General features: G+C 43.6%; 1 protein-coding gene and 1 long non-coding RNA gene across 3 annotated transcripts in view; one reads left to right on the top strand and one right to left on the bottom strand.

The window, feature by feature from the left end:
* LOC134932954 (uncharacterized) overlaps nt 1-14,401 on the bottom strand; it is a 115,217-nt gene extending 100,816 nt beyond the window's left edge. Inside the window, exon 1 of the long non-coding RNA XR_010179542.1 lies at nt 14,301-14,401. This is a non-coding gene — a long non-coding RNA (uncharacterized LOC134932954). The remainder of the gene's footprint in view (nt 1-14,300) is intronic.
* ANO4 (anoctamin 4) overlaps nt 1-18,421 on the top strand; it is a 416,268-nt gene that overhangs the window by 367,459 nt on the left and 30,388 nt on the right. For both annotated transcript variants that reach the window (XM_063927829.1, XM_063927830.1), the window contains one exon: nt 17,971-18,090. In XM_063927829.1, coding sequence (XP_063783899.1) covers nt 17,971-18,090 — 120 coding nt within the window. The remainder of the gene's footprint in view (nt 1-17,970; nt 18,091-18,421) is intronic.

Below are 18,421 nucleotides of genomic sequence, written 5' to 3'. Positions count from 1 at the left end.
CATACTGGTGGATCCACGTCTAAAACTCTTCAGTCAGTCCTGGAAAGGACATGGACCAGTGAGTTAAGGATAGAGTCCCTAGGGGGATATATGGGAGTTCCAGACGTTCCCATCACCGATTTTTTTAAATCAACCTTACCGATCCTCCTCGTGACAGAGAGGTAGTATGTGACGCAATACAAGAGTTGTGTCAGGATCAGGTCATTGTCCTGTAAGAAGCTGTAATTCAAGCTTTTTCGTGCTCCCGAGGCCGGACGGCTCAGTCAGACAAATCCCAATATTCCTACTTAAACTCCATGAGGGAATCTCTCATGGCAGGGTTCTTCACTCTGAAAGTGGAGTAAGGTGGTCTAATTACGGTATCTTCCGCATTAGGTTTACCTGAGGTTTGCGATTCAGGATTGTTGTTACCATTTTACCAGGGTGATGGCGGTATGATGGGTTTCCTTTGATAGTAAGGAGTCATAATTATTCTGTACTGGATCATTCTCCGAATTACGGAGAGATCAAGAAGCCGAAGGTGCAAACCGTTGTTTTTCCTTGACAGTTCTTCAACAACAGGACTTGCCAGAATCCCTGTTGGTCCCAACGACGCGGTGGTCGGCTTGGGCAATATTATTAGATACAGTACTGAGGAGAGTTTATTTGCTTCTAAAAAAAAAAGAAAAGGGAAGCTCTGAGAATTCAGAGTCTGGCGGACCTGCAACGGTGTCAATACATCAATACATTCAGTTGCTGAAAAAGATGGTTGCGGCCTACGAGGCCATTCAGTGGGTAGGTTGCAGGCCTGAGTGTTTAGCGGGACCTGTTGGATAAGTGGTCCGGTTCCTACCTGGGATTATCATGGTTTCAAGACCTATACCAGGACAAGTGTCATGTTAGGATACTTGTCGCCTCATTAACGATCTAGAGTTTAGGGCCGTGTATAACGGTTTTCTACAGACAAAAAAATGGAGAAGAAATGGCAGAAGCCAGAAAGATTTTCCGCTGGGTGACGAAAACATTTACGCGCTCTATCAGCGATGTTCATTCCAAGAGTGGACAACTGGGAAGCAGACTTCCTCGGCGGACACGTTCTCCGTTCAGGAGGGTTGAGTCTTCAGCAAGCGGTTTTCACAGAAGGGACAAGTCTTTGGAGAATTCCGAAAATAGACAAGATGGCGTCTCGCCTCGGCAAGAAATAATGTTCCAGGCCGAGGGTCCCCTTAAGCGATAGCGGTGGACGCCTTAGTGACACCGTGGGTGTTTTGGTCGGTCTATGTGTTCCCTCCACTTCCACTCTTTCCAAAGATGTTTAAGATTATAAGTAGAACAAAGGTTCAGGTGATCCTCATTGTTCCAAACTGGTCAAGGAGGGCTGGTATCCGGATTTCAGCAATTACTCATAGGAGATCCCTGTCCTCTTCCTCTGCGAGAGGATCTGTTATAGCAGGGGCCGTGTGTGTTCCAAGACTTACCGCAGTTTCCATTGACGACTTGGAGATTGAACGTCGGATCCCAGCCCGAAAAGGGTATTCCCAGTGAAGTCATCCCTACTTTTCTTCAGTCAGAAAAGAAGTAACGTCAAAACATTACCACCATATTTGGAGAAAATTTTGTGTCTTGGTGTGAATCCAAGAAGGTTCCTACGGAAGAATTCCAGTTGGATCGTTTTCTCCATTCTTTTCTTGCTAGATCGTGTGGATGCGTTCTTCGGTTGGGCTAGATTAAGGTTCAGATTTCAGCCTTATCGGTTTTCTTCCAAAAACAATTGGCCTCCTTTCCAGAGTTTCAAACTTTCGTAAAAGGAGTCTTACACATCCATCCTCCCTTTGTGCCTCTGTGGCACCATGGGATCTTTACGTGGTGTTCCAGTTCCTGCAATTTCTTTGGTTGAACTTTTCAGTATGGTTGAGTTGAAATTCCTCACTTGGAAAGTGGTTATGCGGTTGACCTTGGCATCCGCAAGGCGGGTGTCTGAATTGGCAGCTTGGTCTCACAAGAGCCCTGTTTAATCATCCATGAAGATAGAGCGGAGTTGAGAACTTGACAACAGTTTCTGCCAAAAGTGGTTTCATCGGTTTCACTTGAACCAACCTATTGTGGTGCCGGTGGCTACTGACGCCTGGGCGACATCGAAGTATCTCGATGTGGTCTTAATTTTGAAATTTTGTGTTGCCAGATTGTCCCAGATCAAGAAAACGGAAGATCTGTTTATCCTATATGCTCCCAACAAGATTGGGGTTCCTGCTTTCAAGCAGACTATTGCAAGCCGGATCTGTAATACGATTAAGCTTGCTCGTTTTACGGCTGGATTGCCGTTACCGAAATCATTGAAGGCCCATTCTACCAGGAAGGTGGGCTCATCCTGGGCGGCTGCCCGAGGGGTCTCGGTTTTATAGCCTTGCAGAGTAGCTGCTTAGTCGGGTTCAAACAATTTTGCAAGTATTCTACAAGTTTGATACCCTGGCTGATGAGGACCTCTTGTTTGGGCAATCGGTGCTGCAGAGTCATCCGCACTCTCCCGCCCGTTCTAGAGCTTTGGTATTGACCCCATGGTCCTTTTTGGAGTCCCCAGCATCCTCTAGGACATATGAGAAAATAGGATTTTAATACCTACTGGTAAATCCTTTTCTCTTAGTCCGTAGAGGATGCTGGGCGCCCGTCCCAGTGCGTACTGTATCTGCAGTTATTGGTTATGGTTACCCTCATATTGTGTTTCTTTTCAGTCAGTCTGTCGCTGACGTTATTCATGCCATGGCATGCGGTATGCTATTATTGGTTGTGTTTACACACAGGTTGTGTTACATTTTCGGTCAGCATATTGCTGTTTATTTTTCATGCCGTCGGCTAGTGTTCTATTGAATGCCACGTTCTGCAGCATGTTTGAGGTGTGAGCTGGTATAACGCTCACCATGTTTACATAATAAATTCTTTCCTCGAAATGTCCGTCTCCCTGGGCACAGTTCTGTAACTGGAGTCTGGAGGAGGGGCATAGAGGGAGGAGCCAGTTCACACCCATTCAAAGTCTTAAAGTGCCCATGTCTCCTGCGGATCCTGTCTATACCCCATGGTCCTTTTGGAGTCCCCATCATCCTCTACGGACTAAGAGAAAAGGATTTACCTGTAGGTATTAAAATTCTATTTTTTTATAAGTAGACAGAGGTATATTAGAATGTGACAATAACCAGAAATACAGACCCACCGGAACCTGGTAGCCTACAATCTTGGTCGACAAGTTAATAATTTTAGTCCAAAAAGGAGTTAGGAATGAACAATCCTACCAGATATGAATTAGAGTGCCTCTATCTTTGCCGCAACGCCAACATAGAGGGGAGAAAGATGGATAAAATTTATGTAAGAGAGTAGGGCATCTGTTCCATCGTGTTAGTAGCTTATACTGGGTTTCGGTGACCTCAAGGCTCGTGCAACACTGTGCAGAGACTTGACACTGCTTTTCCCGGTTAATTGTAATTCCATGAGAATTAAAATCACCAGTCCAGGCATCGAGAAATGCCGGCCAGGTTGGAAAATAACTGTGTAATAATATATTATAATTCCCAGAACATTGGGTTCTTCAGATTGAAATGGAATAAGGTCCCGAAGGAATTTTGAAAATTCTCTATGAGAAAATATGAAGTGACATATCTGTAGATAAAACCAGTAATCTTTCGCTAGAGTAATGTCTGTACCACTAATCACAGAGAAGGGTTTAAGTACACCATTTGCCATGAGGTCATCCAGTCTGTATAGCCCTGCCTTCCTCCAGGCTGAGGCCGTCTTTCCCGAGATACCCGGAGGGAAGTCAGGGTTATCCAAGATAGGCAAAAGTGGTGATGTTACAGAAGAGAGTACAGATTGGAAACGCAGCCTCTTCCAGAGTGTTAGAGAGGGGCCTACCATCGGATGTGTGGAGTGGGATATTTTTTGAGAGCCACGGAGCAGCTTGCAGATGCAATTTTGTACAAAAGTTTTCCAAGTCCACCCATTGTGGCTTTATCAAACCTGGCCGGGACCAATCCATAGTCCTGTGTAGGACCGTGGCCTGATAGTAAGCGCTTATCATAGGTAGTTGTTGCCCACCCAGAGTTTACAATGTTTAAATCTAGGCTTACGACCTCGCCAAACAAAATGACTGATTGCTTTATGCGCTTCTGATAAAAATTGGGCCGGTAATTTCAAGGGAATCGTCTGGAATAAATCTAACAATCTGGGAAGCATATGTTCATTCCGGGAGTCCTCAACTGGTAAGCGTATTTTCTCATTCGTCAGGACGTGCACACCAGAGAGTGGAGTCTTCATCAGGAAGTCTTTCAACTCCTAGTGGACAAGTGGGGCTTAGCAGATGTAGACCTGATGGCGTCTCAACACAATCACAAAGTTCCGGTCTTCAGATCAAGAACAAGGGATCCTCAAGCAGCGTTCGTGGACGCACTGGCAATTCCATGGAACTTTCGGCTGCCATATGTGTTCCCTCCAGTGTCACTCCTGCCCAGGGTACTACAGAAGTTCAAGCAAGAGGAAGGAATACTACTTCTAGTAACTCCAGCGTGGCCCAGACGGCATTGGTTCTCAGACCTGCAGGATCTATCGATAGAGCGTCCTCTTCTATTTCCTCAATGCCCATACCTCCTCGTTCAGGGCCTTTGTGGCCAGACCTGGCCAGATTGGCTTTGACGGCGTGGCACTTGAAGCTTCACTCCTGAGGACCAAAGATTTTTCCGAGGTGGTTATCCAAACTATGCTGAAGGCCCGCAAACCGGCTTCTGCACGGATTTATTATAGGATCTGGAATTCATACTTCACCTGCTGTGCTGCTAAGAATTACGATGCTTACAAGTTTAGTACTTCCAGACTTCTGGCTTTTTTCAGCAGGCCTCCCTCTAGGTTCACATATCTGCCTTGTTGGTGTGGTTTCAGAGAAAAATTATGTCTATACCTGACGTTGATAACATTCACTCAGGGCGTACTGCGGATTCAGCCTCCCTAAGTCCCTCCTATGGCTCCATGGGATCTGTCTGTTGTCCTGAATGCCCTGCAAGAGTCTCCATTTGAACCTCTTGAGACAGTGGACCTTAAATGGCTCACAGCCAAGGTCCTGTTTTTACTGGCTATTGCCTCTGCTAGAAGGGTATTGGACTTAGGAGCATTGTCCTGTCGTCCCCCCTTTTCTGACATTTCATTGTGACCGGGCAGTTCTTAGAACTCGCCCAGGTTATTTGCCTAAGGTGGTGTCATCTTTTCACCTTAACCAGGAGATTGTGGTTCCGGGCCTTTATCTCTTCTGATTTGTTCTCCAAAGAATGGTCTTTGGATTTGGTAAGGGCTCTCCGTATATATGTGGAGAGGACTGCCTCTATTAAGAGGTCAGATGCTCTTTTTGTACTATTTGGTTTCCACAAACGTGGCTGGCCTGCGAATATGCAAACCTTGGCCAGATGGATTAGAATGGTGATTGCACAAGCTTATGCGCAGGCTGAGCTCTCAGCTCCTGCTGCTATTAAGGCTCATTCTACTTGGTCTGTTGGACCGTCTTGGGTGGCCCGCCATGGCGCGTCCGCAGAACAATTGTGCAAGGTGGCTACGTGGTCCTCAGTGAACACGTTCATTAGGTTCTATGCCTTTGATACTTCCGCCTCCCAGGATGCTTCCTTTGGACGCCGGATTCTCATACCCGTTAAGGTGCGTCCCCTCCCTTGAGGAACTGCTTTAGGACATCCCCAATGTATTCCCTGTGGAACACAGTGTACCCCGCTGCAGAAAAGGAGATTTATGGTACACTTACTGGCTAGTAGGTTAAATCTCTTTCTGCGAAGTACACTGGGATTCACAGTGCGCCCACCCTGACGCACTTAGCTTCTTTGGGTTTGTATGGCATTAGCTGCTGGTCCCTTCTCCTGTCGTGAGAACGTGGTTCTATGTGACTAACATCTGCCTTCTCTCTTACCTGCTTCTGCATTGGACTGGTTAACAAAACTGAGCTCCAGTGCCTGGAGGCGGGGTTATATAGAGGCGGACCCGCAATGCATCCTGGAACAGTCTAAAGTTTTAGCCTGTTGGTGCCTCTGGATCAAGATCCATCTCTACACCCAGATGTATTCCCTGTGGAACCCAGTGTATCTCGCAGAAAGAGATTTAACCATGGTAAGTCTACCATAAATCTCCTTTTCCAGCACCTTAATTTGAGAAAGAAGAGCATTTCTACATTCAGCTTTTTTTTTTTTTAAGGTATGAACCTAGCTGAATGCATTTGCCTCTGATCACGCATTTATACGCCTCCCACAGCGTAACTGGAGAAACATCAGTGGTTGTATTTGTGACAATATAGTCCTCTACAGCTTTCTCTAATTGAGTGCAGCAATCCGGATCACGGAGTAGTTGTTCATTAAATCGCCACTGCCAATGTCTAGCAGTGGAGTGGCGGAGAAACAGCATGAGTGTAATGGGAGCATGGTCAGATCCAACAATCTGACCAATAGTAGCATCCGTCAATAGATCAAGATGCGCATGACCCACACAGAAATAATCTATCCGAGAATAGGAATTATGTGGAGATGAGAAAAATGTGGAGTGTCTGTCCGCAGGGTGGAGCAAGCGCCAGGTGCCAATTAATTGAAAATCCTGTAAAATCAGTCTCCCTCAATGAGATTCTGGGAGAACTGTTAATGGAATCCAATAAGGGTTCAAGAGCCCAATTAAAGTCACCTCCTAGAACAAGATCTCCCTCTATATCCTGCTCTATGGATTGAAGTGACTTTAAGAAAGCGAGATTGGCCTTGGTTAGGGAGGTATAGGTTGACAAAAGTAAATATTTGCTGAGCAATAGTACACTAAACCATAACCCCTCTCCCATCCCCAATTTGTGTCTCTGAGGCATCAGTCAGTCTAATACAATTGTGCGATGCCCCACAACGCGTCATTGCAGGGCATCGCACCGGCAGTTCAGGTGCGATGAAATCGCACCTGTACTGCCAAAGTGATTACCATGTGATCATGCATCTATCATGATAGATCGCATGGTAATCACGTGATGGGCACGTCACCGCTGAGTGGGAGTGGCATCTGGCCACTCCCGGCGGGTGCCCATCGCGCATCGCAGTGCGATATATTGCATGTGTTTTTAAAAAACACATGCGATCGCACTGCGATGCAATAAATATTACGTGCAGCACATACTATCTTGAGACGCGACATTCGACTGAGAATCGCGTCGCAAGGTAACTAAAATTTGCATACAATCCTTCGATTTCTCTCACAGATGTGGTCGAAATCGAAGGATAGTACCTGATATCTTACAAGTATATGGGCTACATAATGTGTTTGGTAACTAGTATGGCAACTTCTAGGCTTTTACCCCAGTTGAATCATTAAAAAAGCCCAGTGGAAAGTGTCTTGAACCTAAACCAGATGAAGCACCTTTCTTAAAATGTGTTTTTTGTAAGAATACTATGTCAGCCCTGTCCGTATGTAGCGTGTGCAGTAAGCGAGACCGTTTCTCCAGGATATTTAGTCCTTTCACATTATAAGAAAGTAATTTTAAACTAGCCATGGTGACAGAATGAGGGAGGCCAGCCAATTATCAGACAGCCAACCAGTATCATAGAGTATCACATAACAATAACAGCCAATTCCCACCTGAGAAAGGGAAAGGTCAACATGGAGGGTGGGGAACATACACGAGGATAGGAGGGGGAAACAAATAGACATATATAGACACAGGCATACCACAAAAAAAAAACAGGAAACGGTTGCAATACTGCCTATCCTAGAGTGTGGTAGCAAGAAAAGTGTCCAAAATAGAAAAAGTCGTAGACAAAAGTACTCTGCATTGACAAAAAATGTACAGCAGAAAGTGGGGGGTGGGCAAGGGTACTAGCGCACCTGATGGTGTGTCTCGCTGCAGGAGCAAAGATAGCAATGGTGAATTATCACAGTAAAACACATATCTAGTCGGTAGTCTAGATAAGTAAACAATCAACCTAGGTCAAATAAAGGCCATCTAGGGCCAAGGAAAAGGCAGCAGAAATTAACTGACGAACATGCATAACTGTTAAAGAACCTCAGAACAAATCAGTAAATAGCGAAAACATTACCATCTAAGCATATCAGTAAGACCGTGAGGTCAACATGCAACATATGAAAAGTGGCAATTGATGAACAGTGCTGAAGAATATGTAATAGAAGATGTACAAGAGTCTCTATCCAAGTAACTTCTGCAGAGTCTCCAGAGAAGTCGGCACGATTGCGCCTTACCATGGCTGTTTATGAGGTTGAGACGGCGTAACAGTCATCGTTGTTGTAATGTGGCACATGAGAGGTCCTGAAAGAACTGTATGGCGTGGCAGTTAAAGTCTATTTCGGTAGCCGGTCGTGACTTTTTCAAAATTTCTTCTTTTACTTGGAAATAATGAAGCCGGCAAATTACATCTCGTGGACCTTCTGTGGGAGCCCCTTTGGGGCAAAGGGCTCTGTGTGCTCTATCAAATATAATTTGTGAGTCCGAATCAGTGTTCAGAAGTTCGTTAAATAGTTTAGTCAGAGCATCCACAATACCCTGGGGGGTACATCCTCACTCTAACCCTTAATCCTTAGATTATTTCTCCTGCCTCTGTTGTCGAAATCCTCCAATCTGCTTTTCATATCAGTCAATGACCGAGATTGGCGAGAGATGAGGTCATGGAGATCCGCCATTTTAGTGTCCGCTTCCTCCCTACAATCCTCCAAAGCCACCACATAATCCGCAACCTGAGTGAGATCACTTTGCAAGGTAGTGATATGGGCTTGGATGTAATCCTGAATCCATTTCTCCATCAATTGCAAGTCCTGCTGAAAATCTTGGCGGGTCGGGAAGGAGCGTAGTTGAAGAGTCCTTATTGCAGCCGCCAGGAAGAGCAGAGAGAGGTTACGGGGAAACAGTGTCCACTTCCATGGAGCCGGAGTCTAGAGACTGTGATGAGGGAGCGGAAGAGACAGAGTCACAAATGGGCGTTCCGAATAGCATATGAAAAGCTGTGGTTTTAGAATCAGATTTCTTGAAGCTACGGTGTCTCGGTATGAGGAAAAATGAGCAGGCACAACATTAGGTCGACATTGCAAAATTAATGTAAATGACTAGACACAGCTAGAACACCGCCATAGTACACGGTCCCCTCAGCGTGGCTTAGCTACATCACTTCAAACAGAGTCCACGCCCCCAGGACTGATTGACTGAGTGCATCCAGGAAGAGGATAGTATCCACAAATCAAAGCATCCTCAGAATAAAGAGCCAGGTACAATCAATTCCTCAGGGAAAGCTGATGTATAATCCTATATAGCTAGCTGTGTCAGATCCCACCACTAGAGGGACGCCTGTGTTCACAGGTGGGTGTACAGGAATCACAAAAGGGGGAATCTGGGGGTCCCTTTGATAGGGGCAGCCCAACTGCCCCAAGCTAGCCGGGCAAACAGAAGATTATCATCCCACTCACAGGAGATAACAATATGTAGCAGGGCAAGCAGGAAGGGGTGCAGGGTACATTGCCCTGCTTCTATTAGCAGAGAGATCAAATCCCCCCTGCAGCCGGAGCACCAGATGCCTACCTAAAGGATCCATTCCAGACCCCTGTACCTAATAACTAGAACCCGCAGGAGTACTCCAGACCAAGGTATTGCAGCTGGTAGGGCAACAGGAGAGGTGGACAAGATGGCTGCCGGGCATCTCACAGCTCTAGCAAGCTTCCAGGCACAGCAATGCCGTCAGCCTTCAGCACAAGCAGGTGAGCGGGGATGCCAGCGGAGACGCCCACAAATCACACCGCGTCCGCCAGGACTGCACCAGACACAAGGAGAAGGGGGAGAGCAGTGGTCTGCAGCTGCAACTCTGGAGGGCCCAGGCGTCTGTGGAGCGGAAATCGAGGCCCCAGCCTGAGGGTCACGGGTAGGCCGCAATCCGCAACAGCTCTGGTGAGTGCTCCCTGACTCCGCTGCTCTTACCCTACCACACCAGGGGGCCCTGGGAGGTCACAGGAGGCAGTAGGGAGATTCACCAGGAGTGGAAGCTGGAGCTCAGGGTAAAGGTGGCCATCTCCTTTACCAGCCAAGCCAGTCCTCCCCCTTCCCCCCCCTCCCTTCCTCCCACAATAAATAATTTTTGCAGACAGGGATGAATTGCTAAGGATGTAGGCATAATGGGATGAACCAGGATAGCCAGTTACAACACTCATAATTAAAAAAAAATAATGATATCATCCAGCCAAATTGCCCAATATTGTGCTATCTATTGCAAATTATTAGAAAAAGTATGATGTCTATAAGTATAAATCTGTGCACTATTCAACTCATAAAGCTGCTGATGGTGCTCTGATTGATCCTTCATGGATATCTCAGACAGGTGGTGATTTGCATTGTGCAGGTAGGTGCACAACATACCATAACCTTGGGCATGCATTATTACTACCACACTGCCCTACAAGCTTTTGGGTACTTAAACAGTCATCACTATTAATTTCCTACCATTAGAATGGGTTTAGAAGCCAAAATTGAATGTCTAACATCATTCTAAACATTTGGCAATTTCAAATCGAACTTTAGTAAATGAGGGGATTCTATGTTGGGCTATGGGAAAACACTGATGTGTTTCAGAAATTCGATTTCTATTGGGATGTGAGTTGATTTTGGTAATAGGATCGATTTGACATTCGATTTGGTCCTTAGTAAATCTGTTCAACCTAAATCAAATGGAAACAGAATGCCAAATCCCTTGCATCACCAAAATCAAACTTTAGTAAATTTTGCCCCAGGCATTTTAATAATTGTGCTATACTCGTATTGGACATGCTTCGATATCAACATAACCTAGAACTCTAATAGATCATATATTTCTTCTTGTGTTCCTCTCATGTTGTCTGTTGTGGTTCCCGAACCGGCTTACTGAACTTTATGAGCAAAACTATATATATATATATATATATATATAAAACAAAGAAAAAAGGTTTCCCCAGGGAGCTGGTGGTATTCTTTGGTATGTCAAAAATATTTTCACTTGTACAATAAAATAGTCATAAGAAATAGACTTATTTATTTTTATAAAACACAGTAAAAATGAGCTGTATCACAGTATGTCCAAAATGACAGTCAATGTTTCATACAGATATTGATGTTGGTAACAATTCATTTCAGTCACATATCAACATGATGATTAATCCTCCTTGAAGAAATGACAAAATCGCTGTCTTAACCCAACACGTTTCGTCCTACAGACTTCATCAGGGCTATTTTATTTATAGTCAAAAAATCACAGTATGAACAAGCAACTTAGCGTGTCTTCAAAAGGCAAATAAAAACACTTAAAAAGTGATATCGAACTCGATTTCACCACATGGGATATCAATTCAACCGATTATTAGATGTGACTCATTTTATGCTTATCCACTGAACCCCACTTGGTTTGGAGGTTTCTAAGAGCAATAGTATTGGAACCAATTAAATTGGAAACAGCTCGTAGAGCAGCTTTCCACTAAATCACATCAAACTGTGGACAGAAAACCGTAATCGTACTTGATTCCAAGCAAGAGAGGAAGACAGCCATGCAATAGCTCTGAACCAGTACTCCCAACATGAACCTCTCCAGAAAGGACACAAACCACGTGGGGTTCAGTGGATAAGCATAAAATGAGTCACATCTAATAATCGGTTGAATTGATATCCCATGTGGTGAAATCGAGTTCGATATCACTTTTTAAGTGTTTTTATTTGCCTTTTGAAGACACGCTAAGTTGCTTGTTCATACTGTGATTTTTTGATTATAAATAAAATACCCCTGATGAAGTCTGTAGGACGAAACGCGTTGGGTTAAGACAGCGATTTTGTCATTTCTTCAAGGAGGATTAATCATCATGTTGATATGTGACTGAAATGAATTGTTACCAACATCAATATTTGTATGAAACATTGACTGTCATTTTGGACACACTGTGATACAGCTCATTTTTACTGTGTTTTATAAAAATAAATAAGTCTATTTCTTATGACTATTTTATTGTACAAGTGAAAATATTTTTGACATACCAAAGAATACCACCAGCTCCCTGGGGAAACCTTTTTTCTTTGTTGTTCATAACCATTATACCCCGTCTAACAGGGGGTATTTTCCCTAAGGTGTAGCTCTATATACTGTTAGCGCGAGAAAGGTCTTATACTTTTTCTACATATATATATATATATATATATATATATATATATATATATATATATTAGTTTAAAAATAAGCAATTCATTATTAAGCACTTTAACCATAATGTCTAAGGACACTTTTCTGCTGAACCCGGGCATCTAAGAACACTAGGGCTGAAGCAGTGGTGAATGCAAGTCGGTTTACCACTTATGTCTTGCTGGATTTCACACTGTGCATGCCAAGGAGCCAAAACGTAATATAATGGGGAGGTAGCTGGGTAGACTAGTCTAGTGATGCTATGTGAGTAGGTCTGCACTTTGATAAGCTTCCCTGAAGATGTGTGTTTTCAGAGAACACTTATAGGTTTGTGAGGGAAAGCTTTCCACAGAGTCCTGTAACTGTGAATACGTGTGGATAAGAGATGCAGATCTTGAGCAGCGCAAAGGGTTTGAGCTAGGAGATATCTTGAGATAAGTGAAGAGGTGTATGTTGGTGTAGTTTTGTTTATGGCCTTATATATTAGCAAAAATATTTTATATTGTATTGGATACACTACAGGCAGCCAATGTAAGGACTGACAAAGTGGAGAGCAGCAGCAGCAGATTTTTTTGTGAGTAAAATCAGTCTACATTCAAAATAGATTGAAGGGGTGGAAGTCTGACTAGGGTAAGACCAGTAAGGAGGGTATTGCAGTAGTCAATGCGGGAGATAATGAGTGCATGACTTAAAATTTTGCAGTGTCTTGTGTAAGATATAGGCATATTCTGAAAATATTTTTTAGATGTATGTAACAGGTTTTGGAAATAGATAGTTTGTTGGGAACAAATGATAGTTCTGGGATACACCTAGGCTGTGGTCTTGAGGAGTAGGGTTGATTGTTGTGTTGTGTGATAGCTAGAGCTACCAGGATGGTACTGTAACTTCTGTTGACTTTTGGGAATAGTATTAGCTCTATTTTTGAAACATTAAGGGGTCCCTTTATCAACTAGTGATAAAACTTGTTGCGTATGATAAATGGTGCTCCAGCCAATCAGCTCCCAGCTGTCATTTTTCAAACACATGACAGTTAGGAGCTGAACACATGACAGAGGCCAATTGGCTGGAGCACCATTTATCATACACAACGAGTTTTATCACTCGATGAATGAGCCCCTATGAATGATTTTGCAAGAAGACATATAAGATGAAATTGCAGAGAGACCGTCATTGACATGGTCCCACACAGAACGTGAAAGATCTGGAGAGGATAAGTTACTGTGTGTATCATCTTTATAGAGATGATACTGAAAGCAAAGTGAGATTGTATAGAGAAGAACAGAGGACCTAGAACTGAGCCTTTTAGTACTCCAACTTGTAAAGGAAGCAGAGAGGAGATGGATCTAGCAAAGCAACTGAAGGTGATATTTGATAAGTAGGATAAGAACCAGAATAGAAAAGTGTTCTTAAGACCTGTTGAATGTATCATGTGTATGAGGAGAGAGTGGTCCACAGTGTCAAATGCAGTAGAGAGAGCCAAGTGGTTTAGAAGTGAGTAACAGCCTTTTGATTTTGCAGTGAACACATCATTGACCAGCTTGGTCAGTACAGTTTCTCTGGAGAGTTGGGAAGGAAAGCCTGAATGAAGAGGATCAAGTAGGCTGTGTGAGGCAGCTATCAGCAAGTCTCTCATGAAGCTTGGAGAGGCAAGGGAGCTAAAAGAAGGGACTGTTGTTTGAGAGAGAACTAGTGTCAAAATGTAGTTATTTTTTCAGAGTAGAAGTAATCACTGCATGCTTGGATTAGTATTTAAATATACCAGTAGAGTAGAGGAGACAGGGATTTGTGAGGGTATAGGAACAAGAGGAGAGGTAGTAGACTAGGAAGATAAGAAGAGAGAACTGTAGATATTTATCTTCATTTGTTAGTTTCAGTGAAGAGAAGGTGCTGCGGAAGAAATTGCCATGTCATGTCTGATATTATCATTTTGTCTTTAAAGAAGGAAGTAAGATCTTCGGGCTATGCAGAGTATTGCGTACATACAGTATACCAGATGCATTTTTGGCATCGGAGATAGGGCCCACTGATAATGATTATTGTTATGAACCGAGTTTATGTATGAGTTGCCTATGTTTGAATATACACATTTAGTTCCATGCATGCAATTGCGACCAAATTACATTCACGACTCACCATCAGCCTCAATATGCGTCCATTCTCAGTGGACCTAGGAATAGCACAGTCCCGTCATCTCATGTCTACTGAATATGACTTTTAAATATTTCTCTTAAAAAAATAATAACCTATAAAGCATAGAAAAGAATAGTGTATTGTTAGAATTAAAACTAACAAGCAGAACAAGAGAATGTTTGTTGTGCAAGTGGTCAGTAGTTACATATAGAGACATTTTCAGGGACATACAGTTCCAGGGACAATATCTGTAACCTGGACAACAATAATATAGTTACTATGTATCCGCTGCTACATTTCTTATGTAACCAATAAATCTACTTTAGAGGTAACAGTGTTGTGTAATGGTTGCAGATGTGGTGAGTTCCTTATATTTTGTAGTAAAGTTATTTTGGGCATTGGACACTTATACCCCTTTTCCATCAAATCCTGGGTCCAACCCAGGATTTAGAACATGGTTCCAACTGGGGGCAGACCCCTTTCACACTCCGGATATTCTTGGTTCGGCGCTATTTACACTGCACATGGGTGTAGTCTCTCTCTTCTGCCTGCGCTTGAAAATCCTGATCTCCCCAGGATTGGTTCAAAACCAGAACAGTACAGGCCATGAAATACTGGACCGAACCGGGAACCTGCAGCTGGACCGGACCATATGGGAAGGATGTATTTTCTCCCTCCCAGATGACAGCTGTTACAGACATCTTTCCGTTTTTTTACCAAATTCCCATGCTGTAAACAAGTCCTGGGTCAGATGAATCGGATTACCCATTTACACTGCCCCATAACCCGGGTACAACCCTGGTCACAACCCAGGTTGGAGTTCTGGGTCACTGAATCCAGGTTTTTTTCTTTTTGCATTATTTCCACTGAGTTGCATCCCGGCAGCAATAACCCAGATTTTAGCTGTGCGGAAAAAGGGGTATAAGTTGTGCCACAGTCCAACAGTTTTGTTTGTTTTGGCAGGAACATACAGTGCATCCGTAAAGTATTAACAGAGCTTCACTTTTTCCACATTTGTTATGTTACAGCCTTATTCCAAAATCAATATCTAAAATAATTTTTTCCCTCAAAATTCTACATACAATACCCCATAATGACAATTTTTTTTAGATTTTTGTAAATTTCTTTAAAAAAAACAAAACTAAGAAATCACATGTACACAGCCTTTGTCATTAAGCTCAAAATTAAGCTCAGGTGCATCCTGTTTCCACGGATCATCCTTGAGATGTTCCTACAGCTTAATTGGTGTCCACCTGTGGTAAATTCAGTTGATTGGACATGATTTGGAAAGGCACACACCTGTCTATATAAGGTCCCACACTTGACAGTGCATGTCTGAGCACAAACCAAGCATGAAGTCAAAGGAATTGTCTGTAGACCTCCGAGACAGGATTGTCTCGAGGCACAAATCTGGGGAAGAGTACAGAAAAATATCTGATGCTTTGAAGGTCCCAATAAGCACAGTGGCCTCCATCATCCATAAATGGAAGGAGTTCGGAAACCACCAGGACTCTTCCTAGAGCTGGGCAGCCGTTTAAACTGAGCAATAGGGGGAGAAGCCTATCCGTTTGATACATAGACAGTGTCTAGTTAGACAGTCAATAGATAGACACCATATATTAGACAGACATTAGGTCGACAGGGTCAAAAGGTCGACAGGTCAAAAGGTCGACATTGTCAAAAGGTCGACATGAAAATGGTCGACATAAAAAAGATAGACAAATGCTTTTTTTTATGTAACATGTTTTTGGATTATTTCATACTTTCTCTATCCATGTCGGCATAGAGTTGGTTATAAACCTTGTGGCGAGCGCAGCGAGCTACCGTGCCCGAAGCGTGGCGAGTGAAGCCTTGCTACAATTAGGGGTCCCAGATGACAAAACTATCCACACAAACCACAAAAATGCAAAAAACATGGTGTCTACCTTTTTCATGTCAACCATTTTCATGTCGACCTTTTGCCCCTGTCGACCTTTTGACCTGTTGACCTTTTCCATGTCGACCTTTTGACCCTGTCGAACTTTTGACCCTGTCGACCTAATGTCTGTCTAACATATGGTGTCTATCTATTGACTGTCTAACTAGACACTATCTATCTTTCATACCGGAACCGGGGAGAAGGGCCATAGTCAGGGAGGTGACCAAGAACCTGATGGTCACTCTGTCAGAGCTACAACATTCCTCTGTGGAGACAGAAGAACCTTCCAGAAGGACAACCATCTCTGCAGCAATCCACCAATCAGGCCTGTATGCTAGAGTGGCCAGACTGAAGCTACGCCTTTGTAAAAAGCACATGGAGTTTGCCAAACTGCACCTGAAGGACTCTCAGACCATAAGAAACTAAATTCTCTGGTCTGATGAGACAAAGATTGAACTCTCTGGCGTGAATGCCAGGCGTCATGTTTGGAGGAAACCAGGCACCGCTCATCACCAGGCCAATACCATCCCTACAGTGAAGCATGGTGGTGGCAGCATCATGCTGTGGGGATGTTTTTCAGCGGCAGAAACTGGGAAACTGGTCAGGATAGAGGGAAAGATCAATGCAGCAATGTACAGAGACATCCTGGGTGAAAACCTGCTCCAGAGCGCTTTTGACCTCAGATTGGGGTGACCGTTCATCTTTCAGCAGGACAACGACCCTAAGCACACAGCCAAGATATCAAAGGAGTGGCTTGAGGAACACTCTGTGAATGTCCCTGAGTGGCCCAGACTTGAATATGATTGAACATCTCTGGAGAGATCTGAAAATGGCTGTGCACCGACGCTTCCCATCCAACCTGATGGAGCTTGAGAGGTGCTGCAAAGATGAATGGGCGAAACTGCCCAAAGATATTGTAGGTGTGCCAAGCTTGTGGCATCATATTCAAAAAGACTTGAGGACGTAATTGCTGCCAAAGGTGCATCAATAAAGAATTGAGCAAAGGCTGTGAATACTTATGTATATGTGATTTTAGTTTTTTATTCTTAATAAATTTGCACAAAAAAAAAATTCACGTTGTCATTATGGGGTATTGGGGGTCATTCCGAGTAGATCGCTAGCTGCCATTGTTCGCAGCGATCAGGCTAATAATCAGCATTTCTGCGCATGGGTATGCACCGCAGTGCGCAGACACGTCGTACGGGTACGGTGAGCATCGTGGGTTTTCACAGAGTCTAAGGAACATTCCTGTCGCATGGCCGAACGCAGGAAGATTGACATGAATTGGGCATTTCTGGGTGTGAACTGACCGTTTTCAGGGAGTGCTTAGAAAAACGCAGGCTTGGCTGGGCGTTCGCTGGGCGGGTGTGTGATGTCAAAAGCCGTCCCTCCGTCGTTAGAATCAACGCACGCGAAGAGTAGTAACTACAGGGCTGGTCTTGTTTTGCACAAAAAGATTTTGCAGGCGCTCTGCTGTACAAACGTTCACACTTGTGCAAAGCTAAAATACACTCCCCAGTGGGCGGTGACAATGCGTTTGCATGGCTGCTAAAAACTGCTAGCGAGCGATCAACTCGGAATGACCCCCAATGTGTGTAGAATTTTGAGGTAATTTATGAATTTATTCCAGATTGGAATAAGGCTGTAACATAACAAAATGTGGAAAAAGTGAAGCGCTGTGAATACTTTCCGGATGCACTGTATTTGCTGTGAATATACTGGGCATGTACTCATTTGTCATTTTTATTTGCTAAGGTGCATGGTTGGCTATGTAAATGCCAGCCTTTCTGTCTTCCTTGTCAATGATTTTGAAAACCGCTCAGACTCTGAATTTCATGCAAGAAGATTAAATGGATTTCCTGTGAAATATTGCCGGTAAGACCAATACATCTTCAGAAACATTTCATTTTGTCAGAAATTGTGAAAACATTATTGTCGATTATTGTGCTCCCCATGACCATTTGCTAAAGACATATAACAAACACCTAGATTTCATGAAGTTGATTAGTGGTCTCTCAGTTTAGCTGGACATACACTATACACTTATCTGCCAGATCTGGCTGGTTGGAATGAAAATCTGGTAATGGATGAGAGCACATGACAATCGACCATTTGCTCCCAAATACTTGACCACCTTGACCATCTTGGTGTGTATTCACATTGTCATCAGGATAAACATCATAATTACAAAACATACCTTATATAC

Source organism: Pseudophryne corroboree, chromosome 6, assembly GCF_028390025.1.
Source record: "Pseudophryne corroboree isolate aPseCor3 chromosome 6, aPseCor3.hap2, whole genome shotgun sequence".
Classification (NCBI taxonomy): domain Eukaryota; kingdom Metazoa; phylum Chordata; class Amphibia; order Anura; family Myobatrachidae; genus Pseudophryne; species Pseudophryne corroboree.
This window is presented reverse-complemented; position numbering and strand designations above follow the sequence as displayed.